The sequence below is a fragment of the Gavia stellata genome, chromosome 2, assembly GCF_030936135.1.
Source record: "Gavia stellata isolate bGavSte3 chromosome 2, bGavSte3.hap2, whole genome shotgun sequence".
Classification (NCBI taxonomy): Eukaryota; Metazoa; Chordata; class Aves; order Gaviiformes; family Gaviidae; genus Gavia; species Gavia stellata.
This window is the reverse complement of record NC_082595.1, coordinates 62,610,716-62,632,086: the sequence shown is the minus strand read 5'-3', so window position 1 is coordinate 62,632,086 and position 21,371 is coordinate 62,610,716. Positions and strand designations below refer to the sequence as shown.

The following is a 21,371-nucleotide window of genomic DNA, read 5'->3' as shown; positions in this document are numbered from 1 at the left end:
ATAGTGAAGCATTCAGTTACCCAAGCAGACACCTAAAACAAGCCTCTGAAAATTTAACATTTGAAAAGCAATTATTTTAGTGGTTAAAGTGTGCAAGTGACTAAATATGCCACCTGTTTCAGAGATAACTGAATACTACAGTCATCAATAATTGTTATTCATGTCTAGCACTGGCAGTTCTGGACATTATATATTACCAGTTCCTCCACATATTTCATACCTTTTTTTCTTCCCAACAGAGACCAGCAGCATGACTTTAGAGACAGGTATCAGAAAGATGGGAACTTTTCTTTTTAACGGTTTCCTGTCCATCCCAAGTCTGACAAAACCGAATATTACGTGGAATTAAACATAATGTTTCAAGCAGGAACATCAAATATTATTTCAAGTTTTGTCTGTCTATGAAAATCGCCCCAAAGAGATTAAGAATCTCAGGTTTCCATGAAACAAATATGATAAATTAAAGAGGGGAAAAAAAAACCACGCAAGGGAAGTGTAGCTATTCTATTGATGAGAAGTACAAAAGCTTAGAAACAGAAAAACACCAGCTTTATCCTGAGACTGAAAAAACCCACAGATTTTTCAAAACCAGAGTCCATACAGTGTCACACAGCCCTGCCTTGTCATGTTTGTTAATATCCTTGCTTAGAAGTCAGACAGCATTTTGTTTAACTTGTGTTGCTCTGTATCATTACACTAAACCATAATTAACTCCTCTTTTGTGCCAGCCTCATTCCAACACAATTGTACCCACTGTATACCAGCAGCAGTTCTCAGGTTTTGTTTTGCAGCTCAGCTGTATTTTTCTTGGATGTTCACAAGACTGGCATTTGACTGGATGCGCTTGGCTAGAAAGGGAAAAATTATATGAAAATTAAACACAAAGAATTCCACAAAACTCGTCTCTCCACTCCCTCTATTTATCCGACACAGACTTGCAAACAGCTTTCTGTTCACGTCCAGAAACTTCAATGAAAAGATATGGCTGAAGCTCTTTACTACCCTTCTTCAGGGGACAGCAGCAGACTAATAGTCGCTATTATCGCCGTCAGCACAGCTGCAGGCAGATCTGGCCGGGCCCCCTCTCCCACAAGAGCCAAGCAAGTCCCTGGCACCACCCAACTCTAACAGTGAAATGCCAGCACCATCACTTACGCAAAATGAGTATCCGTTTCTTCTGCTTCGAGTGAAGGAAGCTACTAAGATAAAAAACAATAGGTAGGAAGAGAATAAAGGATGAAACTGCAATCACTGGGACTGTATCACTGCAGGGAAGAGAACAGTTGAAAGTCCTGCTCCAAAGCTTCCGAGTGATGTTCATCTAAAAGAAAAACATAAGTGAGCCATGAAAGCAAGCACATGCATTTTTGCTGTGCAGCATGGCAAACACTCAGGCCTCAAGACATTCAAGTGTTCAAATATGATCTCAGAAAACAACACTAATAGATCTCCCCCCAACAGCACGCAAACCCTTGAAAATGTAGAAACAGACAATTTCAGAGCCAAGATTTCACACCAAAACTTTTACAAGCTTCAAAACCATACTACACTCAGATACACTGTAGACACTGCCACATGCCTGTTTCCCAGAGAACTCACTGACAGCCTGCAGGGACAGGGCTAATCCCACACTTTCGACAATGCTCCTTTTGCCCAACCACTTATACTGTGGGGTTTTAACAAAGCTTTTTCCAAACATATGTCGCCAATGCTGAGGACCCCTAGAAACAGCTGCTCCAATAAGGAATCAATTATTACACTGGCTAGAACAATAGCAGTAAAGCTCCAAATTAAAAGCCAGAAGATAAAGAGATTTTTTTTTTTTTTTAAATCCATCCCCTTCACAGTAACAAGACATTGAAGTGCAGCTACTCAAACTGGAATGCACTCGAGTGATCAGGAGCTTCAGTCACACTCCTGCTGCACTGACTGAGGACAGGACTGAGCAAGACAGCCCCACCGGGCTAACTTCTTCCCCAGGGGACATCAGCCTGACAAAGCCACTGCTGCCCGTACTGTCCCACACTGAAAGGGAAAAGGCAATCCCTAGCACAACAAGCACAAATGGCTCGGATTAATAAAGATCTCCATGACAAGCTCGCCCTTTTAATTATTAGTAAATACTTACTGCATCTTCCACGTCGATACACAAGTGCGCGGAGTGCCCAGACTCATCACCTTGCCTGTTCATCCTTTGCAAGTTGTTATACAGGTCATTCAACATTTTGTACGTTTCGTTGCAGTTTTTACATACTTCTGTGTAGTTATTTGGTGATAGATAGATGGTTTGTCCCTAGGGTTATAAACCAGTATTCATACAGAGTTGTAAGGTACTATAAAAAAAACCTTAAAAACTAGAGTCAAGTTTGAACCAAAATCCAGATTTCTAGCATCCTAGATTGAGTAGAGGCCCAGACAGACAACTCAAATGAGAATGCAGCAGGAAAAGGGACCAATTCTAATTCACTAGGGACAGGATCCATTTCCTGCTGATCATGCATCTCAAACTGCTCCCTGAACTAGAAGCTCTTTTTTTTTTTAAACACTTATTTTTAAAGTACCAGTTCCCCAAAGGAGAAAAAAAAATTGCTAGTAATTAAATGTTATTCTGGAGCCAGAGATCAGGTTCCTCAATACTGTGTTTTGTTTTTCGTTTGCCCATACCTAACAAGTAACTGTTGTTACTGCTGAGCTGTACTAACAGGGACAGACTTTGCCACAGTAAGTAATCCTTTTCATTTGTGGCCTTCACCACCCCTGAATGCAATACGACACACCTGAAAACAAAACTACCATCTCTAAAGATATTGCAACCCAGTAATCAGCTACCCACCGACCACTGGGTTAAGTTCTAGTTCAGACACTAGAACTGATCAAAAGGCCAGTCCACACTACTCCTGGCCAAGGCCTATAAAGGCACATTTCCTAGAAATCATTAATAATAAAAAAACAGACAGTGTCCTCAGAGATTGTGTCATACCCATCATTTCCCATTTTTGCCATTGAATGATCCCAGAACTTGGCCAGTTCCTGATTGAAATGGAATACACACAGTTTCTTAGGCTATTTAGGGCATTTTCTCAGTGAAATAAATGTGGTAATTGTCCTCAAAGTGAATTATATTGCCTTTGCAATACGGACAAACTTTGTCTACCCATAATTTTACTAGTCAAAAGAATTGTTACAATGATTTAAGGTACTGGTCCTTCTGAACTAGTCTATATTATCAAAAGGCTATTTAAAGATTGACTTGTTAAGTCAGAAGACAACAGTTCTCCAAAGAGGTAGAAAAAAAGAGACTTGCAGCATGCAGACATTACCAACTATTGTGAATTCAGAAATTATGATGTGAAGTAGCATTGCAATTACATATAAAATGAAGTCAAGGTGAATATCAATTAGAATTAATTTTAGGCTTTCAATCTGTAAATGTCTGCATTTTACAGATCATTGCTTTATCTGCCTAAAATTCACAAAATCACTAGCAGTTTATTTGCCTAATACATATCTGCAGTTTATTCAGCATAAATAAGATTTTGCTAGCAATTAGAGGATTTAGAGTTTCTCTTAAATACACAGCATAAATACCTGAAGGTTATGTTCAAAACATGTCAGAGATTTATTGAATAAATCCAGGAATTCTACAGTAGAATTTGATAATCCCTCACTGCTGTTCTTTAAACAATCTGTCAAAGAGAAAGAAAAACATCAGAATACTCTAATTTCTACCATTTCCATAGCCGACAAGCCCCAGACACTCCACTCCTGCAAAAAGAGCTCTCCACTATAAAAGACAGGTCTAGTCAACACTGCAGTTTCCTTATCTGCCTGCCATCGATGTCTCAGACCTGCTGACCTAACTCTTCATCCAGAACGTATTTCAGAATTAATTGGCCTTGATTAAGTGAAAGATGAAGACTATCATCAAGAGCTTTCTGAAGAGGGGATCTGAATTATCTTTGGACTTTAAGATAAAATAAGACATTACTTTTATTTTCTGCTCTGCAAATCTGGCTTTGCCCAGCAACAGTAACAGCCATTATGTGAAAGCAGAAGCACCAGCAGTGGAGATGAAATGGAGAGCATCCAGGAAACAGCTAGAGCATGAACACAACAGCAGAATCAGAGTGTAGGTTATTATTATTTAAGAAAAGAGCTGACCATTTCACCAGCTTTGAGGGGAGCTCTGGGGTTTTCCTCCCAGTCACAGACTCAACCCTATCATATTACTGCTTCCACCCATCCCACCCCACCTCAAGTGCTCTAACCAGACAGACCCTTGAAAACAACAGTTGTTTGGGGATTTAGATGTTCAGCAACAGCACCGTTGCTGCAAGCCAACATCCTAGAAAAATCTCACGAAATCAGTGTTGAGGGCAAGCATTCAGCCGGACACTGGGCAGGCAGCACACAGGTCACAAGCTAAGCATGGCAGGACAGCACAGACCACAGAGTGGTCTCCTGTACTGCTTTTCCAGTCTTTACATAGCCCAGACTCACAAATGAAAACAAACTCTTCTGGGCTCTCAAGGGACTCTGCAGCAAACCCAGCGTCTTTAACACTCAACTCCACAGTGCTATTCCCTCTGTTTTCTAGTGCACCTATTAGTCTAGGGTCCCACTTCCCACAGCAGGGAATGGCAAAAAAAGCCACTGTTTAGCTGTAAGTGTGGCACAGCACCATCAGCATGGGAACAGTGAGATACAGGGATAGACTTGGACACCCTCCACACATAAAATGAAATAAAAAGCATGGCTGTGGAGGCAAATACTGTTCAATGTGTAAGCATTCCAGAGTTACTGACTTTATTAACAAACAAGGACAAGTTTCTTATGTAAGTTTAAAAAAAACAGGGAGATGAAGAAAAACAGAAGAAACCTCAATGAAGCCAAGGAGAGTCTCCAGCAAGGTCTGTAGATCACAAAGAAAACTAACATGACTACCTTTTGAAAGAAGAGCCTAAAAGACATATTTGTATAACAGCTAACTTTTCCAACAGACTATCCCTTACAGAATAAAAAGCTCTTGTGCCTTTCATTCATGGAGTGGCTCTAGTTTAAGATTTTTGTGTAATCTACTGACAGTATTTAAACAAATACATGCAATTCTGACCTGTGCAAATTTTAGGGACTAAGTCATAACAGTAACATGAAAGCTACAGAACAAGTCACATACTTGCACAGTTGGCTGCCTCCCAGGTTTCATTAAAGAACTCCGAAAGGGTCACAACTATCTGCAGCCTGTCTGAGGTCAAGATGCTTTTGGCACAATTGTGGCTCTCAGAAGAATTCTAGAAGAAAAAGAAAACAACAAGAAAAGCAATCACATGTTAAAAATACAAAGGGAACATTTTGAAACATATTTTAGGCAAGCACAGCTAAACAATCACAATGCATCACATCCATATTTCTAGAACAGGCAGAGCAGAATTGACGGAACAATAAAGATCTTTTGATCCTCCAATTCGCACTATGAGCAACACAGCACACGGTCTTGGAAGACCTACTAGGACTGCATTCAAGTCAAAAATACACGACTGTAAAAAAAAAAGGCAAGCAGAAAGACACACCCTCCCCTGCCAGGTAGCTCATATTCATCCATTCCTGGGCCGCTGTCCCAGGAGCCAGCACAAGGCACATGCAGCCAAAGAGAAGGATAGGGTCGTTCTCATTAAGCTGAAGGAATATTTGAAGAAGCTGAACCAATGGACTGATCTCAAAACAAACTAAGCCCAAACAACAAAAAACGACCTCCAAAACCGCTGTACCAATGTACTGTATCAGCAGCAAACTTCCCCCTGATGCAGCAATACCAGGAACGCAGTCCTCTGCGAAGCAGCACCTGCGGCCGCTCCCCCAACCCTATGACCAGGCCGGGCTCTCGTCCTCCCCACGCGTAGGTACCAAGCTCATCTGTCTTAGCTAGCCACCCAACACGCCCCATCCTCATAGCTGGCACTGGCACAACTCTTACAGCAACTTATTCTCTGGACCAAGTTAATAAAAAATGCAGAGCCACTACAAAAGCAGTTACAGCATAAACAGGAAGCATCCCTATCAGAATTCAGAACAACATTTTTCTCCTTCAAAGCTTTATTTTCTCCCTCAAACCACTGATACAAAACCATGACCTCCAGTCATCTGACTCCTGTGCTCTAGCTCCTGGTTTCTGGCTGCTAAATTGACTTAAGCGCTCGTCAAAATTGCCAAAGCTGCCAAAAGCCTCTTTGATAAGTGACGTGGGAGATATGAGAAAATAATCTCTTTAACGAGAAAGATGTTCCTTACAGAGCTTTATGAGAGAACCAGTTTCCGCCTCTCTTTGTTAAAGCAGGTTTATTTTTTAAATAAGAAGTTTCCCTTGAAGACTCAACTGCAGAATTCAAATATTGCTACATCTGGTAACTCCTACGTTCATCCACTTTCATTTCCACTAAATTACAAACAGATACGCACAAAAGTTTAAGCAGGAAACACTCTGGTTGCTTCATGAAGGCCTTTAACTGTGAAACTTCCTCACCAGCTGCACTCATGAGTGGGAAAAAGCACTTTAAATCCAAAACTGAATCAAGTAGACCTGTATCATTCCTTAAAGATGTCTGCCTAACTTACTCTTTAATAAGCCTAGCGATGAGGATTTTATATTTCAGAGATGTCCAAAACTTAACTTGGCTGCTTCTTTCACATTGCACTATAACTATTGCAGGAAAGAAAAGATAAAAACATTAGATATCTGATTACTTGTGACCATGGATTGAGGTCGCAAGAAGTCACCTCCTTTATTTATTTGCTTAGTTAATCCACACACGGAAGTAAAGCCAAACGCTCTCTAATACAGATGTATCTTCCAGATGACATACTGGACCAGCCCTCCCTGGCTGCCAGTACTCAAGAACAGTGGCTGCAATGAGTTCATACATGTTCTTGTGGAATAATTGCTGGAGATAACTTAGAAATTAAATTTATATTAAAGGTACAGCATTGAAGAAATCTTCAGGGTGGAATGTGACGAATATGCAAGGAATCCATCCCACAGAAGTTCCCTAGGCAACCTTAGATGTTGGCAACACCAGGGGAGCTTGGTGTGCTGACTCTAAGAGAAACTGCACGGAGGGTGGAGCGGAGTGAAGACACCGTGGCCACGCTCTGTGATAAGACAGGAACTGGAAGGTACTATGGAACTGACAAGCTGCATATTTACTACCCTGAGCTGCATATTTACCACCCTGAGCTGCATATTTACCACCCTGAGCCAAGAGTCTGTCATTTTTTGACAAAATGCTATCCTTTGGGTGAACCTTACTTGTTATAATCTCATAATACCAAAAAACACACCTCCATCCCAAAGCTACCCATCTCCAAGGTGCGACCACCCCTCACTGAGCTTGCGCTCTGGATCTTTCTTAGTCTATACCTTTAAAAGCAGAATGAGAAAGTTTTATACCAATTACAATAGAGGTATGTATGACTAGAGTCACTCAAGCTCCACCTGTAAGGACAAATAATATAAAAATGGCTTAAGAGAGGAAGGATGCCAGGGAAGATACCATCACAGACCACCTCTGACACCTGGGATCAGTCGACGGGCTGAGCCTCTCTTCCCCCCCACAGGAACGCCTTTGGATAAGATCGAAGACTTGGTTATACCGAGTGCTTCCCCGGGAAACTTAGAAATCTCTATAGAGTTGCTTTATAACTTAACATGTTTGTAGCCAGGCTATATTACTCACATTCTTGGCATCTGCACATGCTTTGCAAGCAGTAATTTTATCACGGGCAATCCAAAAGAACTTGTGTATCTGTTGCTTCAATAAACTGCACTATTCACTAATCTAGCTGTGAGAGTTCTCACTGAACGCCACCAAATCCCTTAAGTGTGGCCATGCTAGTTCATGGAACGCGACTAGACTGAAAGTGTATGGTGTTACGAGTGTATCTGTAATCATGAGAGTTCAATACATTGAACGCGACCGGACTTAGTAACACAGAGAATTGGGCATCACTCAGAATCTAAGCCTAGCCACCCCCAGCCCCTCTGATACCTGAGGACAAGCTAGAACGCAAGGGGGTTTATTTTCTGCCAAATTGCCTTGCCCTTTAACATGACAATTCTAAGTATTGGGATGTGTTTGGCAACCTAATCCTAGCCAAAACATCATGCTGAAAGTACCCAAGACAATTACATCCTCAATTTCTCACTTTCACATTACCCAGTCACTGGTATGAAACAGCTTCCATATGAGAAACAAATAAACAGACTACAGGTTTGCAGACTAAAACATGACACCACTAGCTAGATATTCACCCTGGAGAGGACAACTATTAAATGAATTCCCATGCGCTTTCCCAATACAAGCACTGAGGTGGGGGGGGGAACAGGCAGACAATGCATCAAAACCAGAAAGTGATCCTTCCTCACATGACACATAACTAAGCTGTGAAATGGTTTGCAGCAAGACACTGCAGCACCGGAAGTTTACCTGGGTTTAAAGAGCAACAGAATTTTCTGGCCAATACAGATTCAGAAATCCCAAGACTGGAAGCACAATCCAGGGGACACACTACTATAAACTTGCTCTCTGCTTATACTCTTACCAGGGCACCCACTTCTAGCCATCATCAGAGAACGGACAAAGGTCCTTTGGTCACTATTGTCATCCTCGCATCATCCCAGGCACCAACTTTTACAAATGGAAAAACTGGATGAGAACATGCAATACTAGTCATGAACCACTTCCAACACTAAGAAATGAAAAACAAAGATGATCATCTGGAGGATGTAAACAGAAGACCCAGCTTCAGTCAAGGTTTCCCACTGGTAGGGTCCACAGACTCCAGCCAGCACTCAAAACTTCTAGTTTGCTGCCACACACTCCCGCCAGCTTTGGAGCTAAGAACACTCCGACATAGCTTCTCACAGATGATGTGCATCAGTCTCCACAGCTTCAGAGACCATCATCAATTTTCCAAGAAGTGCCAGGCAACTAAGCTCTGTCAGTGTTCCTCATTAGTGCTATATGACAACGACCTGCGAGCCAGAGCAGTGCTTTAGGTACTGCTACATCAGCAAGAACAACTCAAGTTTTTCCACTTGCACAGAGGAGCAAAGATTTTTTTCTGCAGGTGGAGCTACTTGCCCCCAACCATGCCAGGAGCCAGCTGCACCGACCATGCCTCAACACCAGGCAGCAGAAAGCAGCCATCGCTGGCAGCGGTGCTTCCCAAACATTCCCAGCCTCCATTAAACCACCTTACGCACCCGGTGGGGCTTACAGCGTGGGAACTGACCTTCGCAGGCTGGAGATCCGCTTACCCAAAACACGGGCGCCCCGCTCACGGCGTTGTGCCACAGGTCGCACCACCAGCCGCACCCAGGCCCGGCCTAACGCACGCCGCCTCTCCCGGCCCTCCACGCAGGAGCAAGGTGCGGAGCTGGGCGAGACACCCGCTGCCACGCCGCGGGAGCCGCAGGGAAGGGCGAAGCAGCAGTGTCTCGGGGTGAGGCCCGCCTGCCTTCCCGCGGACCTAAGCGCCTGCGTAGGGCCCGACCCTACAGGACTCAGACGACCGGAAGCCTTAAGGGAAGCGCGCAGGACCCCGACCCGGCACCGGCGCGGGGAGGGCCGCACGCCGGGCCCCCGCCCCGGGCAGCCTCGCAGCCCCCCTCGCCCGCCCCCCGCCCGCCCGGCCCCGCGGACGCACCCCGACGGCGCGGGCGATGTCGCCGTAGTGTGCGAGGAGGCGGCGGTAGTGGCGGTGGCAGGCCTGGCAGAGCCGCACCGGGCGGGCGCGGCGGCCCAGGCAGCCCGTCAGCGCCGCGCTGCCCTCCGCGAAGGCGGCGAGGAGGCGGCGGCACTCGGGCTCCAGCTCGGGCAGGTCGCCGGGCAGCCCCGCGCCCCACAGCTCCTCCGCCAGCTCCTCCGCCTCGCCCAGCGCCTCCAGCGCCAGGGGCCGCCGCGCCTCCCCGGCGGCGGGGCCGAGGGCGAGCGCCAGGGCGAGCAGCAGCGGCAGCAGGCAGCGCAGCGGCGCCATGGCGGCCGCGCCGAGGAACCGGAAGCGCCTAGCCGGGAGACGGCCCGCCTCCGCCGCGGGGCGCCTCCGCTCATTGGCCGCGATGGGCAGGGGCGGGGCAAGAGGCGGGGCCGAGGCGGGCGGCCCCGAGGGCGGGCGGGGCCGCGGGGGGCGCGGCGGGGCAGGGCGGGGGACGGCGTGGCCTCCGCCCGGGGCTGGGCGCTGGGGCGTCCGCGGGTGCGGGTGTGGGCAGGGGGCTGTAGTGCCCGGGAGGGCGTACCTGACTCAGGATACGTTCTGCTCCGTGGGGAGCGCAGTTTCTGTGCCATGCGTTTCAGCCAGGGAACGCTCTTTTCCGCCGAAAAGGGGGTTGAAAAGTAGCTGTCGTATGGGAAGTGACTTTGAAATATGCGGAAAATACAGCAACAGTTAGAAAAAAATGCGCAAACCAGAGAAAGAGTTGATGAGGGAGGAACAAACCACATCTTTCTGCGGTCAAAGTACTTCCCACGTTTCATCTCAAGCTGGACACCTTTGTTGGTACCTGGCCCCGAACTTTCCCACGGCCGCTTCTCAATAAAATCGCCGTCGCCAAAGGAAAACTCTTCCCGGGGCAGGAGGAGCGGGCAGAGCAGGAGGTGACCCCCTCACCGGGGCTGTAGCGCCAGGCTCCCTAACGACTCCCCTGCCTGGCGGGGCCTTGACCCTGTGCCCGTCCCACTAAAGCCCTTTCCGGCGATCTCGACGGGCCTTCGGCTGAGTCTGGGTTTCTTAGCGCTCTGGTCAGATACACATCAGAGAGGCAGAGCAGAGCCCTGCAACTCCATGCCATGGTGCCATTGGGAGTAACGGAGCCGGGCAGGAATGGCCCCATCCATTTCTTGTGACTGATTCAGGCCTGCACATGCGGCTCTGGTGACGGAAGGCAGTGCTGGCTGGTGGCGGTGTGAGGGTTGTGGCAGCTGCCGGGAGTTCAGCTCCCCGTGCGCCCAGCCGTACCCAGCTGGACCAGCTCCGTGTCAGCTGGCCCGCCTGGCTTTTCCTTGTGCCGGTCGTGCAGTAAGTGTCACAGCATGGAAATGTCCAGGATGGATTTGCGCTGTCAGGTGAAAGCGCGCCAGTAAAGGTGATGATAGGGATGCCATCAGGCAGGCGAAGAGCGCCCAGCAGAGAGCATCTAACTTCTCTGAGTGGGCTGAATACCTCAGATCTGAAGAAACGGCTTTCAAAGCGATGAATGAAAAGAAATGAAAACCATGTTGTGAGTACAACACAGAGAAATGCCAGTGTGTGGCCAAAAATGTACCAGATTGCCTGTACTGGCAAACTGATCAGGGTGAGGGCCCTGGTTTGGGTGCCGCACCTTCCCTGAGCCCTGCTGCCCAACCTCTGAGCAGGCCCCACCAAGGTTTTGGCCAAGGCCAGGCAACACCCTCCCGCACAGCGCCTGCTGGTTTGGGGACTGCGTCTGGCAAGGCCACCACGTTTGGAAGCCTGAAGCTGCTTAGCAGGACGCGTGTGGCCGGGTGGCTCCAGGGCCAGAGGCTGTCCCCCCTTGCTTAGTTCACTAGCAGGGCTGCAGCTCCGGGGCAGCGGCGCTGCCTGCACCAAGCCAGCAGCCGCAGCCCTGAGACGGGGACAGGGGCCGCTTGCCGCCCCTAAGCGACCCTCGGGCCAGCCGGCGGCCATAGAGCCTCGTTTGCTCGTTTTCCGGGGAGGGGGACGGGGACGGGGAGGCCCCGCACTGCACCACCCCGGGCAGCCCGGGGCGGCGGGCAGGGACGGCGGGCAGGCAGGCAGGGGCCGGCCTGGCCGCATCCCCCCAGGAGAGGGCAGCAGCACTCCCGCGCATCGCCCCACCGAGGGGCGCCGGGGGGTGGAAGGGGCCGCCGGCGTGTCCCACACCGCCCTGGCACCGCCTGCATCCCCGGCAGCGACGGAAAGACGCCCCCGAGCAGCCGCTCGCCACCCTCACCGCGGCTCTCGCTCCCGTGGGCCTGCAAGGGCACCGGGGACGACCGGCGGGGGGGGGGGGGGGGGGGCAGAACTGTGTCTTCATCTTCGCGGGTCAAGGGGGATGCGTTTTCCCACGTCTTGAGAGAGTTAAATATTCTCCTGCGAGAGAATGTGTTCTTCCTGCGAGTGGAAAACTGGTCTCGGGGGGGAAGGTGGGGGGTGTGAAGGGAAAAAAAGAGGAAAAAGGGAAAAGAAAAAATAAAAAAGGAAAAGAGAGGAAAAAAGAAAAAAAAAGAAAAAAGAAGAAAAAAGAAAAAGGAAAAAAAAGAAAAAAGAAAAAAGAAAAAAAAAGAAAAAAAAAAAGAAAAAATAAAAAAAGAAAAAGCTTAAGAGTTTCAGGTGAAATCTCTGAGGCATAACTGGAATGTAAACATTTCTGGCATTAATAAATGTGTTGCTGTAGACCTGTAAGGAAGATGTCTGGTCATTAAGTACTTCTCCTTTTTATCAATAATAAACATGACATTACAAAGCAAAATTAGAAAATCACTGACTTTTTCAGCTGTGGTTCAGAAACAGGGCCTGAAGAAGGCATGGGCCTCTTCTCTGATAACAGATGAATTTTGTTACCAGGCAGAAATCGGCATTTACCCTAACTGACAACTCAGCTGTTGAGCAAACTTGGTTAGTTTTCTTGTACAAGTGGTGCCATTACCTTTCTGCTCAACCTCATCAAAGGGGTTGTACTCACAACTAAAGCAAGCAGGGTTTGGCCTTGGCCAGCAAATCTCAGAAATAACTCCAAGAATACCAGAAGTCCTGTGTGGTTATATAGTCCTACTTATTCTTGAAAACACATCCAAGTATTGTAATACCCGCCCTGACTACAGGGGAAAGTGTGTATTATTCAGCAGAACGAAGAGTCTTACCTTAACAGTGCAGAAACAGAACACAGCAAATGAATATTGATTTCCTATGCCATCTTGCTGGATCTGTGGAGATGGCAGCATGAACCAGGGAAAATGATCAATTTGAAGCTGTGAACCTGGTTCTCCCTCCTGTTTGTGTCCCTGTTGCCTTCAGTGCTCTTTCTCCTGATTTATGGCACTGTGAGCTGAGAACCAAACCCTTTTTTCAAGTTTTCCTGTTACCTTCAAAGGATGATGGCTTGCATAAAGCCCTTTAACCAAAGGGCTGGAAAAGGGGGGACAGACCATAAATGTCAAGGCAGTGCCAGAAAATTAAGTGATAACCTGAATGTAAGGAATAAAGAGGGAAAGGAGTCAGGTACGACTGGGAGGCTGGGTGCTTGGGGAATGGGACGGCCTCGGGAAGGCAGACTGGGGCAGGCAGCGGCTCAGAGAGCAGGAGGAAAGGGGAGAAGGGGCTTTGCCTCCTGAGCCAAAACTGCTGCCCAGGAGACAGACTCCTTGCCGTCTGCAATAGGGGCCAGCAAGAGCATAGAGGTGTGAGGGTTGTCCACGGAGAGGTGTCTCTGGGGTTGTGGAAATGGAAATCTTTTTTTAATCTTGACTAATTTCATTGCAAAGACGTCAAAGCTCAACATGAGCAAATGATCAGCGTATCATGTCTTCCTTGCACAGCCATCCCCTGCCTATGTAAAGCTTTTCTTCCCCATCCTCATTACAGTCCTGCGTGTCCCTATTCATTCACAGGGCCAATGTTGGCTCCTTCGTGTGATGGTTGTGGCTGATGTCAAAGCCTAACAGTGGGTCACCCTATTCAGTGACTGTTTTCCAGACTCCACAGAGCATCAGAAAGCGGTCCAGAAGACAGTTGCACATATATATTTAATTAAGGGCACACACACACATCCCCATCACACCCAAAACATGAACTTGTGAGGAAATAAATATGTTAAATAAACTATCAGCATGTTAACGCATTTTTGGTTAGTTGCAAGTGAAAATCATCTCGGCGATACTGTACAGTGGTCTGAGACAATTCTTATTTTCAAAAGATTATGTGAGCTTTGTTTAAAAACAATTGACAAACACTTGTCTAGCTGCACTAGTCTGACCAGCCTGAGCCACCATGCCTGTTAGCGCTGTCCTGTTGGAGCACTATTTTTCTATGTGCGTAGCAAAGAATATGAAAGCCTTTTCACTCCGGGCAAGAAGACAGAGTCACATCTGCACTAAACCACGAAGAATGAGCAAAATAACTAGTCAGAAAAAAAGAAGCAGTTGATTTGCAATCATTTTAGTCTTTAATTCAGAAGAACCCCAAAATTTATCAGTGGCTTTGCAAATCAGATGCCAAATCCTGTCCTTCAGCCTCGAGCACTTGGGAGCAATAACGCTGCATCAGCTACTTAGGAATCAAGGAAGGTCAGACACTTGAAATGTGAAGACACACTCAGGAACATCATTCTCTGGGTGAGTACAAGAAACTGATATCACCAACTAAAACTTCCAGAATTTTAGACTTACAGAAAACGGGTGTCAGTGCCTCATACCGAATGCTTTTTTAGGAACGCTCTGCAAATTGAGGGTTTATTCCCTGAATTACCAAATGAAGGGAGGAAGGACTAATAGCATCAAAGTTTTCCAAAGTGCTGTTGACTAGATTTGCTGTGCCTGACTGGCCAACTCGACCAGGCTCTGCAATGTGTTTGTCTTGGTCAATTATATGGCAAACTGTGAAGCAGACGATTTGCTCATCTAATTCAAACCACCACGTTCTTGTTTTGGAGAATCATGAACCTCCTCCATGTCAGAGTAAGGTTTAATCAGGGTTGGATGCCACCTAGTACATCCAACTCCTCTTTATGGCTAGGCTGGTTAACTTTGGGGGAGGCCAAACCTCCACCCTCCACCCCTTCAAGAGATCAGAGGTTACTTTTCTGACCACCACTGTCCACAGAGACCTGCCCAGGACTCATCTGCATTTTTCCATAACCACACACTCCTGAAGCCTACGGCTGTTGTAGCCTCTGGTGGATACTCAGGCCACCTTCAGCTGGAACAAGCTGGGCGGAGGGGTCCTGGACACTGTCCTGTCCCTGGGGCCAAGGTATCAGAAGGCACTGAAGTGATCTGTGATGGTGAGCCAGAAAGCCAGCAATGATTTTCCCATTTCCAAACAGATACAGAAAGAACACAGAGACAGGCTACCCGACAGCTAACCCTCTTCCCTATTTACCACCATCACACTTCTGAAGAGGGAAAACAACCCCACATCTGCAAATGAAGGCTTTTATTTTCTGTAAGCATATAACAGTGTAATAGCTTGAGAAATCATAGGTAGTGTCATGTGCTCTTTGCTTAGACATTAAGTATTTGCATATAATACTCGCTATGAATCCGATGCACAGAGAAATGTCATTTCCATGCACCTGGCAGAATTTTTGGTGTGGAAAGAAAAAAAAAAAAGTACATTATCTTTTATAGAATCATGACTAGAAAACAATTAATTGTCAGTAGGCAATCATGCCAGTCTGAAAAGATCCAGCTTGAAATAAGTTTATGGGGGGTTTTTTGTTTGTTTTTTTTTCAGGATGCGGCACTTGAGCAATTGAATGATATCACATTTAAGGTCCTGGGTGGCATGCCATTTCCTTACTCATATGCATCTAAATAAGTCTTAATTGTGCCATTCGTTATGAAATGAAAGAAGAGCTGTTAGACTGGCTATCTTTCATGACAGTAAAACAGGATGATACCGATGAAATAGCTAATGTGTAGAAAAGGAACGAAAGTGTGCAGGGGAAAAAAACAGGCTTTTGAAGACAATGATGTTTGAAACACAGCAGAAACATTAGAAGCAGCATAATAGTGAAATTACCAATTCTTGATCAACACGGCTAGTATGAAAGGTACATTCTTTCTATAGCTCACCAAAGCGTGGATGACCAACCACACTCAGAAATACCCAGTGAGCCAAATTCTGCTTTTGGTTACCCTGGTGTCGGTGTGGTATTGTCCCGGTCTCCTCTTCAGAAGGAAGCAACCCAAAACTGTTCTTCTCTTTTGCATAGATTGTTTCTTGCTACTTGTGTTTCTCCATTGAATTTCATCAAGTTCACAAAGCACAGGCCTAAAACATGGCTCATAAGGGAAGAGAATGGCCAGGCTTCAGGAGACATTGGATCTGCTTGTGAACCCGTCAAGTTTCACTTCTTACATTGCAGCCCCCCTGGACGGGTCAGTGGAGGACATCCCCCAGCAGTCCCTCCTGCACATACATGGCTGGGATTGAAGCAATGGTGCAGGAGATGATGTGAACATCTGAACTAATTACCTGAGCTAAGGGAGAACATTTTGATAGGTCTCTCCTCCTCAAATGTATCTGTCCTGGTGAGTTCTTTGCTTTACATGTCTTCTTTGCATTATACCTAGGTACTTTCCTTTTACCCTTAGTAGTAGAAAATTATCTATTTACTAATATAATTCCCTAGTACAAGTTTTTTCCTTTCCTCTCTGGCTAGACGATCACAGCAAGATGAGCCGTAACAGAAGATAACATAAGCATGACAGGTTATTTCAGTAAAGGTATCAAAATTTAAGGACTGATTATCCTACAGAGTTGCAATCTTACCTGAAGTGCTCCTCATCTGTGTTGATTCTTGGGAAAAAAAGAAAAAAAAGAGTCTTCAACACATTTTCATGTTATTATAACAGCAAGGTGCCTGCTGGTGAGGAGTCAGCAGAGACATCGCTGGAGGGGACAGCCTGGGGTGTGGTGGGTGAAGTCCACCACGGCTGCTCCCCACCTGGCCTCGGCCAACCACAGCCACCACACCTCCAAAATGGGCCAGGGGCTCTAAGCCTCAGGCCACAGGAAAGCTGTGGGCTGGCTGGGCTGGGCTGTTGGGAGCTGCAAGGGACTTGGGAAGAGCTAAGTGTTGTTCCCACCTGGGGTATGTCACCAGCATTGGTCCATTGTGGTTTCCACAAAGGACCACACTTTCTCAGCTGTGAATTCGCAAGTCTGCTCAGCGGACTTCACCAAGGTTGCATCCATGCAAGAAAGGGAGCACGCTCTGGTCAAGAGGCTATAAACATAATATTGAATACCAGATGGCTTTTGTTATGCTAGCAAGGGCCAGCAGGCACTTCCAAAAGGCTACGGGCAGTTGAAGACCTGGTGAAATTTGGTAAACAGTCACCGTCACACCTTGCAGCGTTCATTGCCGTGTTTCAGTCCCGGCCCACTGCTGTGACCTGAAAGTCACTTCCCCTCTTCCAAGGGTTCACACAGAATTTATGAAAAAACCCAAAACACAAATAGTATCTCAGATGTAAATATCACATGTAGTGAATGCATCTTATACTTCTGGGATGTTATTTAAGGGTGGTTTATTTTTAATAATAAATAGCTGCTTTTTCAAATTCTTTTTTCCATTTAGAGTGTTTTCATTAAAAAAACCCACATTAGTTCCACCCCCTCTCAAAAAAAAACCCCAAACAACAACAGAAAAAACCTCCACAACCCATTTCCAGTCTTAAAACTGATCTAATACTGTGTACTCGATCTTTCTCTGCTGGGAGGAACTGTACCAGCCTACCTGCAGAGCCAGTGCAGGCAACCTGGCCGTCCTGGCCACAGCTCGCCCCTTGAAATCTCTGGCTGGCAGGATTTAGTCCATATTCAAGGGCACAGTCGCACTAGCTCCTTCTAAGGGTGAGGGACCCCAAGCAAATCATCCTAACAAGAAGGGAAGTTTCAGTAGCAGAGGAGACAGCAGGGTGTGGGAGTCTAGAAAAGAATAATACTTGATTTTCCTACCCTTCCTAGACTGTATTAATTGAAGTGTTTGAAAGAGAGGACTTACTCAACACGAACCTGTAAATTCTTCAGCAACTTGGGCAAGCCTTTCTCAGCAGCAAAGGAATGGGTTTGTGGATGTCTTGGACTGTCTGACGTGAACTGACGTCTCACCAGCTTCCAGCTGTTCAGAGCCTGCGTATCTTTGTCCACAAATGATAAAAAAATAAGTAATGGGTGATCCCAGGAATTTCCCACAGGACACCAGCCCGAAGAACCCTCCCTCCCCAGTGCCTGGTGGCAAGGTGCCAGGTCCCGGGGTCGCGCGTGGAGGCCCCCACCTGTGGGTACACAGGCACTTGCCTCCCGCAGCCCTCCCGTTCACCTGGGGGGTGCCGAGCCAGGGGGCTGGGGGCAGGGAATAGATGACTGCTCAGACGGATGGACAGGACAGGTGGATGGACAGACTTCAGGTGTGGCCTTCCCCTGGCTCATGGCTCTGTCTGGACGAGGACAGTGCTGGGGCAGCCCCCCCCCCCGGGGCTCACTCCCCCGCAGATCTCTGGAGAGCTGCCGTGATTTTTTCCCCTCGGAGCGTGGAAATCTGGAGAGCAGATTTGGGGCTTTTGGGTTTTTTTCCAAGCCAGGTATTCCCCTCGTCGCCACAAGCCCCGAACTTGCCACAGGGGAGGCTTAAACAACTCAGAAGAGGAAAGGACAAGAGCCGATGAAAGCCAGCACACACGCACAGGGGTACAGGCGCACCCCCACGCACGCCCACGAACACTGGTGGGCAGCTCAGAGCGTCCGGCAGCCGGGAGCCGGGCGCTCTGCCGAAGGCACAGGTGAGGCCGGCGCCGAGGGGAGCGGGGCTGAGCGGCCGGCAGCCGGGGAATAGAGGCAGCAGCAACCTGTTGGCACCGGCGGCTGCAGGGGCAACCCGCCCGCGGCTGGGGGCGGCTTCCCACCCCCCCCGAAAAAAACACCCCTTTCTCCTGGGCAGGGCAGGGCCGCAGGCAGGGGCCGGGGAGGGCTCACTGGGTGCCCTGCGGGGGGGCCTGGACGTGCCCAGGCTGTCCTGCGCCCCTTGGGGAGCGGGGCTGGGGGGGGCGGGGGTCTGGGAGCCGGACACAAGCCGTGTCCCCCTGGCCAGCCCCAGAGGGAGGGTGGTGGGTTTTGCTTTTTTTTCTTGCATGGAGAGGGCGTTGTTTTGAGGAGCGGCCGCGCTTGCAGCCCCGGCGGTGGCTTCGGGAGCGATGCCGGGCCTCCCGCCCCGGTCCCCCGGCCCCCCCGCGGCCCCCGGCCCCGCCGCCCCCGGCCCGGCCCGCCGCCGCCGCCGGGGTCGCCTCCCCTGCCCGGGGCCGCGCTGGGACTCGGCTTTTTGTTATTTTCACGGAGCAGATATTAATTAAAAGAAATACATGATTAAAAAGTAATGAGTTGAATAAAAATTATCTCCGCTCATTTTCTGATTATGTTAATTGTTAAAAACCCTTCAATCACGCTGTTGCAGTCAATGGGTTTTAATGTGAAATTAGTGGGCTCTTGATAACTTACAGTCCAGAATAATCCTGGAGGTTTAGTCATCATTCCTAATAACGAGATGTTACTGAGAACGGAGATTTTACATGATTTTGCCACATTCAGCCCTTCCCCCATGAAAGGGTCTGCCTTTGTGGCACACAACTTCAATTTTCATGCCTGCGACTACTTTGCTAGTCTCACCCTGTATACTGCTCCATTATATGCCAATTACATATTTTACACGTCTGTGTGTCGCCTGAATATAAAAAAGCGCGTGCCCGATATAAGGATAGAAAAACAATTTTGTCCCTCATGGATTTCTAATTTTATTTCCCCCGTCCAACTCATCTTGAATCTTGCGGCTGTTTCTCTTCTCTGATTAATTGTCTCCCTAAGAGATAAGCACAGGTTTATACTGACACTATTAAAAGTAATTAAACTGTTAAGGAAAAAAAAAAAAAAACAAAACATTTGCTGCAGGAGTTGGTGTGCTACGGACAAGCTCAAAGAGCACGGGGGAAAATAAACATGGAGAGTTTCTCCGGTGGGTGATCGCAAAGAGCCGGGGGTTTGAAATAACTTCAGCCCCGCGGTTCGGGAATACTGACTGTGAAATTCATCTCTCGTAGAAGGACGAAATGATGGCCCCCAGGCCACTGCTATTTTAGGCAACGTGTTTCTTCCCTAGAAATTCGTTTAAGAAAGGTTTCATTTTCATGCAGATAACTAAATGTATCCTTTTCTCTTCGACAGCCTCGAAAATTTGCATCTAAAAACCGCTCCTCGCACCCACCTCACAATTTAGCCAAAATCTCGAGCGCTGACAACAAATTGACTCCTCGCTAGAAGGAAAGGAGCGGGGCGGAACAGAGGAGCGGCTGCGGGGAAACGATCCGTGCTGCCAGCCCGGGCTGTGCCCGAATTCCTTCGCAGGGGCTGGCCCCGCCGCGGGCGTGGAGCCGCCCGGGCCGCCGAGGAGCGGGCGCTGGGCGCGGGCAGGACCCGGCCCGTTCAGTTCCACTCTTTTAGGTTATAAAGGAAAAAAAAAGGAAAAGCAAAAAAAAGAAAAGGGGGGGGGGGGGGGGGGAAGGCAGCGGCAAAATTGGCGCTCGCTGTTTGTGCGTGTGTGTGTGCGCGCATACCCACGAATTCCTTCCCCCCGAGACAAAGTGCTGGTGCTGTCCATATCTCTGTCACCGCAAAGATATCTAATTGCTGCTGACAGAGAAGAAAAGACGTTTTCGTGCGGACCGAGGGGGCTGGAGCGGGGGCGGCGGAGTGCGGGGCGCATTCCCGGCCAGTCCTGCACGGATGAGGCTGGGGAAAAGTCTCCGCCACGGCGACTTGGGCTGCTGCTGGTTTCATATTGATCCCCTATTACCGGCGGCGGGGAGCAGGTGTTTGCTTGCCTTGCGGGTGGGGGGGGTGGCGGGTCGGGCGGGATCCTGCCACTGGCTCCTTTGGGGTGGGGGGAGGCCAGCCAGGATCGGGCCCTTCGGGTGCTTCCCCCACGGGAAGCGGTGGGCCAGTGGCCCGTGCCTATCCCCCCCCCCGCCCGGGGTAGCTCCCGGGGGCGCCGGGCCTCGGGGAGGAGGGGGAAGGTTATGTCCTAATTTGTTGTGAAGGGTGAGTGCTTGGGGGGTTGTGGTTTGTGGGGTTTTGTTTGTTTTTTTTTTTTTTTTTCTCGTGCTTCTCGTAAAAAAGAGCCACTTGTTTACAAAGCCCCGCTGCCCCCATGTGAGCCCACCCCCGGCAGATCTCCCTAAAGTGTGTGTGGGGGGATCCCTCCGTGCCGGGCCCCCTCGCTGGCTCATTTCCCTATTTGCATCCGCTGTTAGCTGAAGATCATTTTAATAAATAACAATGAAAGGGGAGCGCATCTAGAGGGCTTGTCGGCAACATTCAAAAGCCAATAGAGTTTATAATTCTACTCTATCATTTCTTATTGATTAGAGTAATCAAGATAAAAAGCTAGCCGGGCTCCGAGAAGTTCAGCGGCATATCATTAAAGATAAGAGTCAGTTAATTCTGGCGCAGGGGTAATGGTGCCGGCGATGAAGAGTTCATTTGCATGAGATGCTGAGCCCCGTAACAAGAGGACAAAAATCACTAATTAGGACTGCAGAGTGTCTCGAGTTCTTCAAGCACCA

General features: G+C 48.2%; 2 protein-coding genes across 2 annotated transcripts in view; one reads left to right on the top strand and one right to left on the bottom strand.

Moving 5' to 3' along the window:
- Window positions 1-413: 413 nt before the first annotated feature.
- OSTM1 (osteoclastogenesis associated transmembrane protein 1) lies at window positions 414-10,032 on the bottom strand. Its single transcript, XM_059835622.1, has 6 exons — window positions 9,703-10,032; window positions 5,177-5,291; window positions 3,589-3,686; window positions 2,129-2,293; window positions 1,156-1,321; window positions 414-848 (listed from the first exon to the last, which is right to left on the bottom strand). The coding sequence occupies exons 1-6, from the start codon at window positions 10,030-10,032 to the stop codon at window positions 793-795; spliced, it is 930 nt and encodes a 309-aa protein (XP_059691605.1). The 3' UTR covers window positions 414-792.
- NR2E1 (nuclear receptor subfamily 2 group E member 1) overlaps window positions 10,031-21,371 on the top strand; it is a 24,073-nt gene continuing 12,732 nt past the window's right edge. The window contains exon 1 of the mRNA XM_059831641.1: window positions 10,031-10,163. Coding sequence (XP_059687624.1) covers window positions 10,031-10,163 — 133 coding nt within the window. The remainder of the gene's footprint in view (window positions 10,164-21,371) is intronic.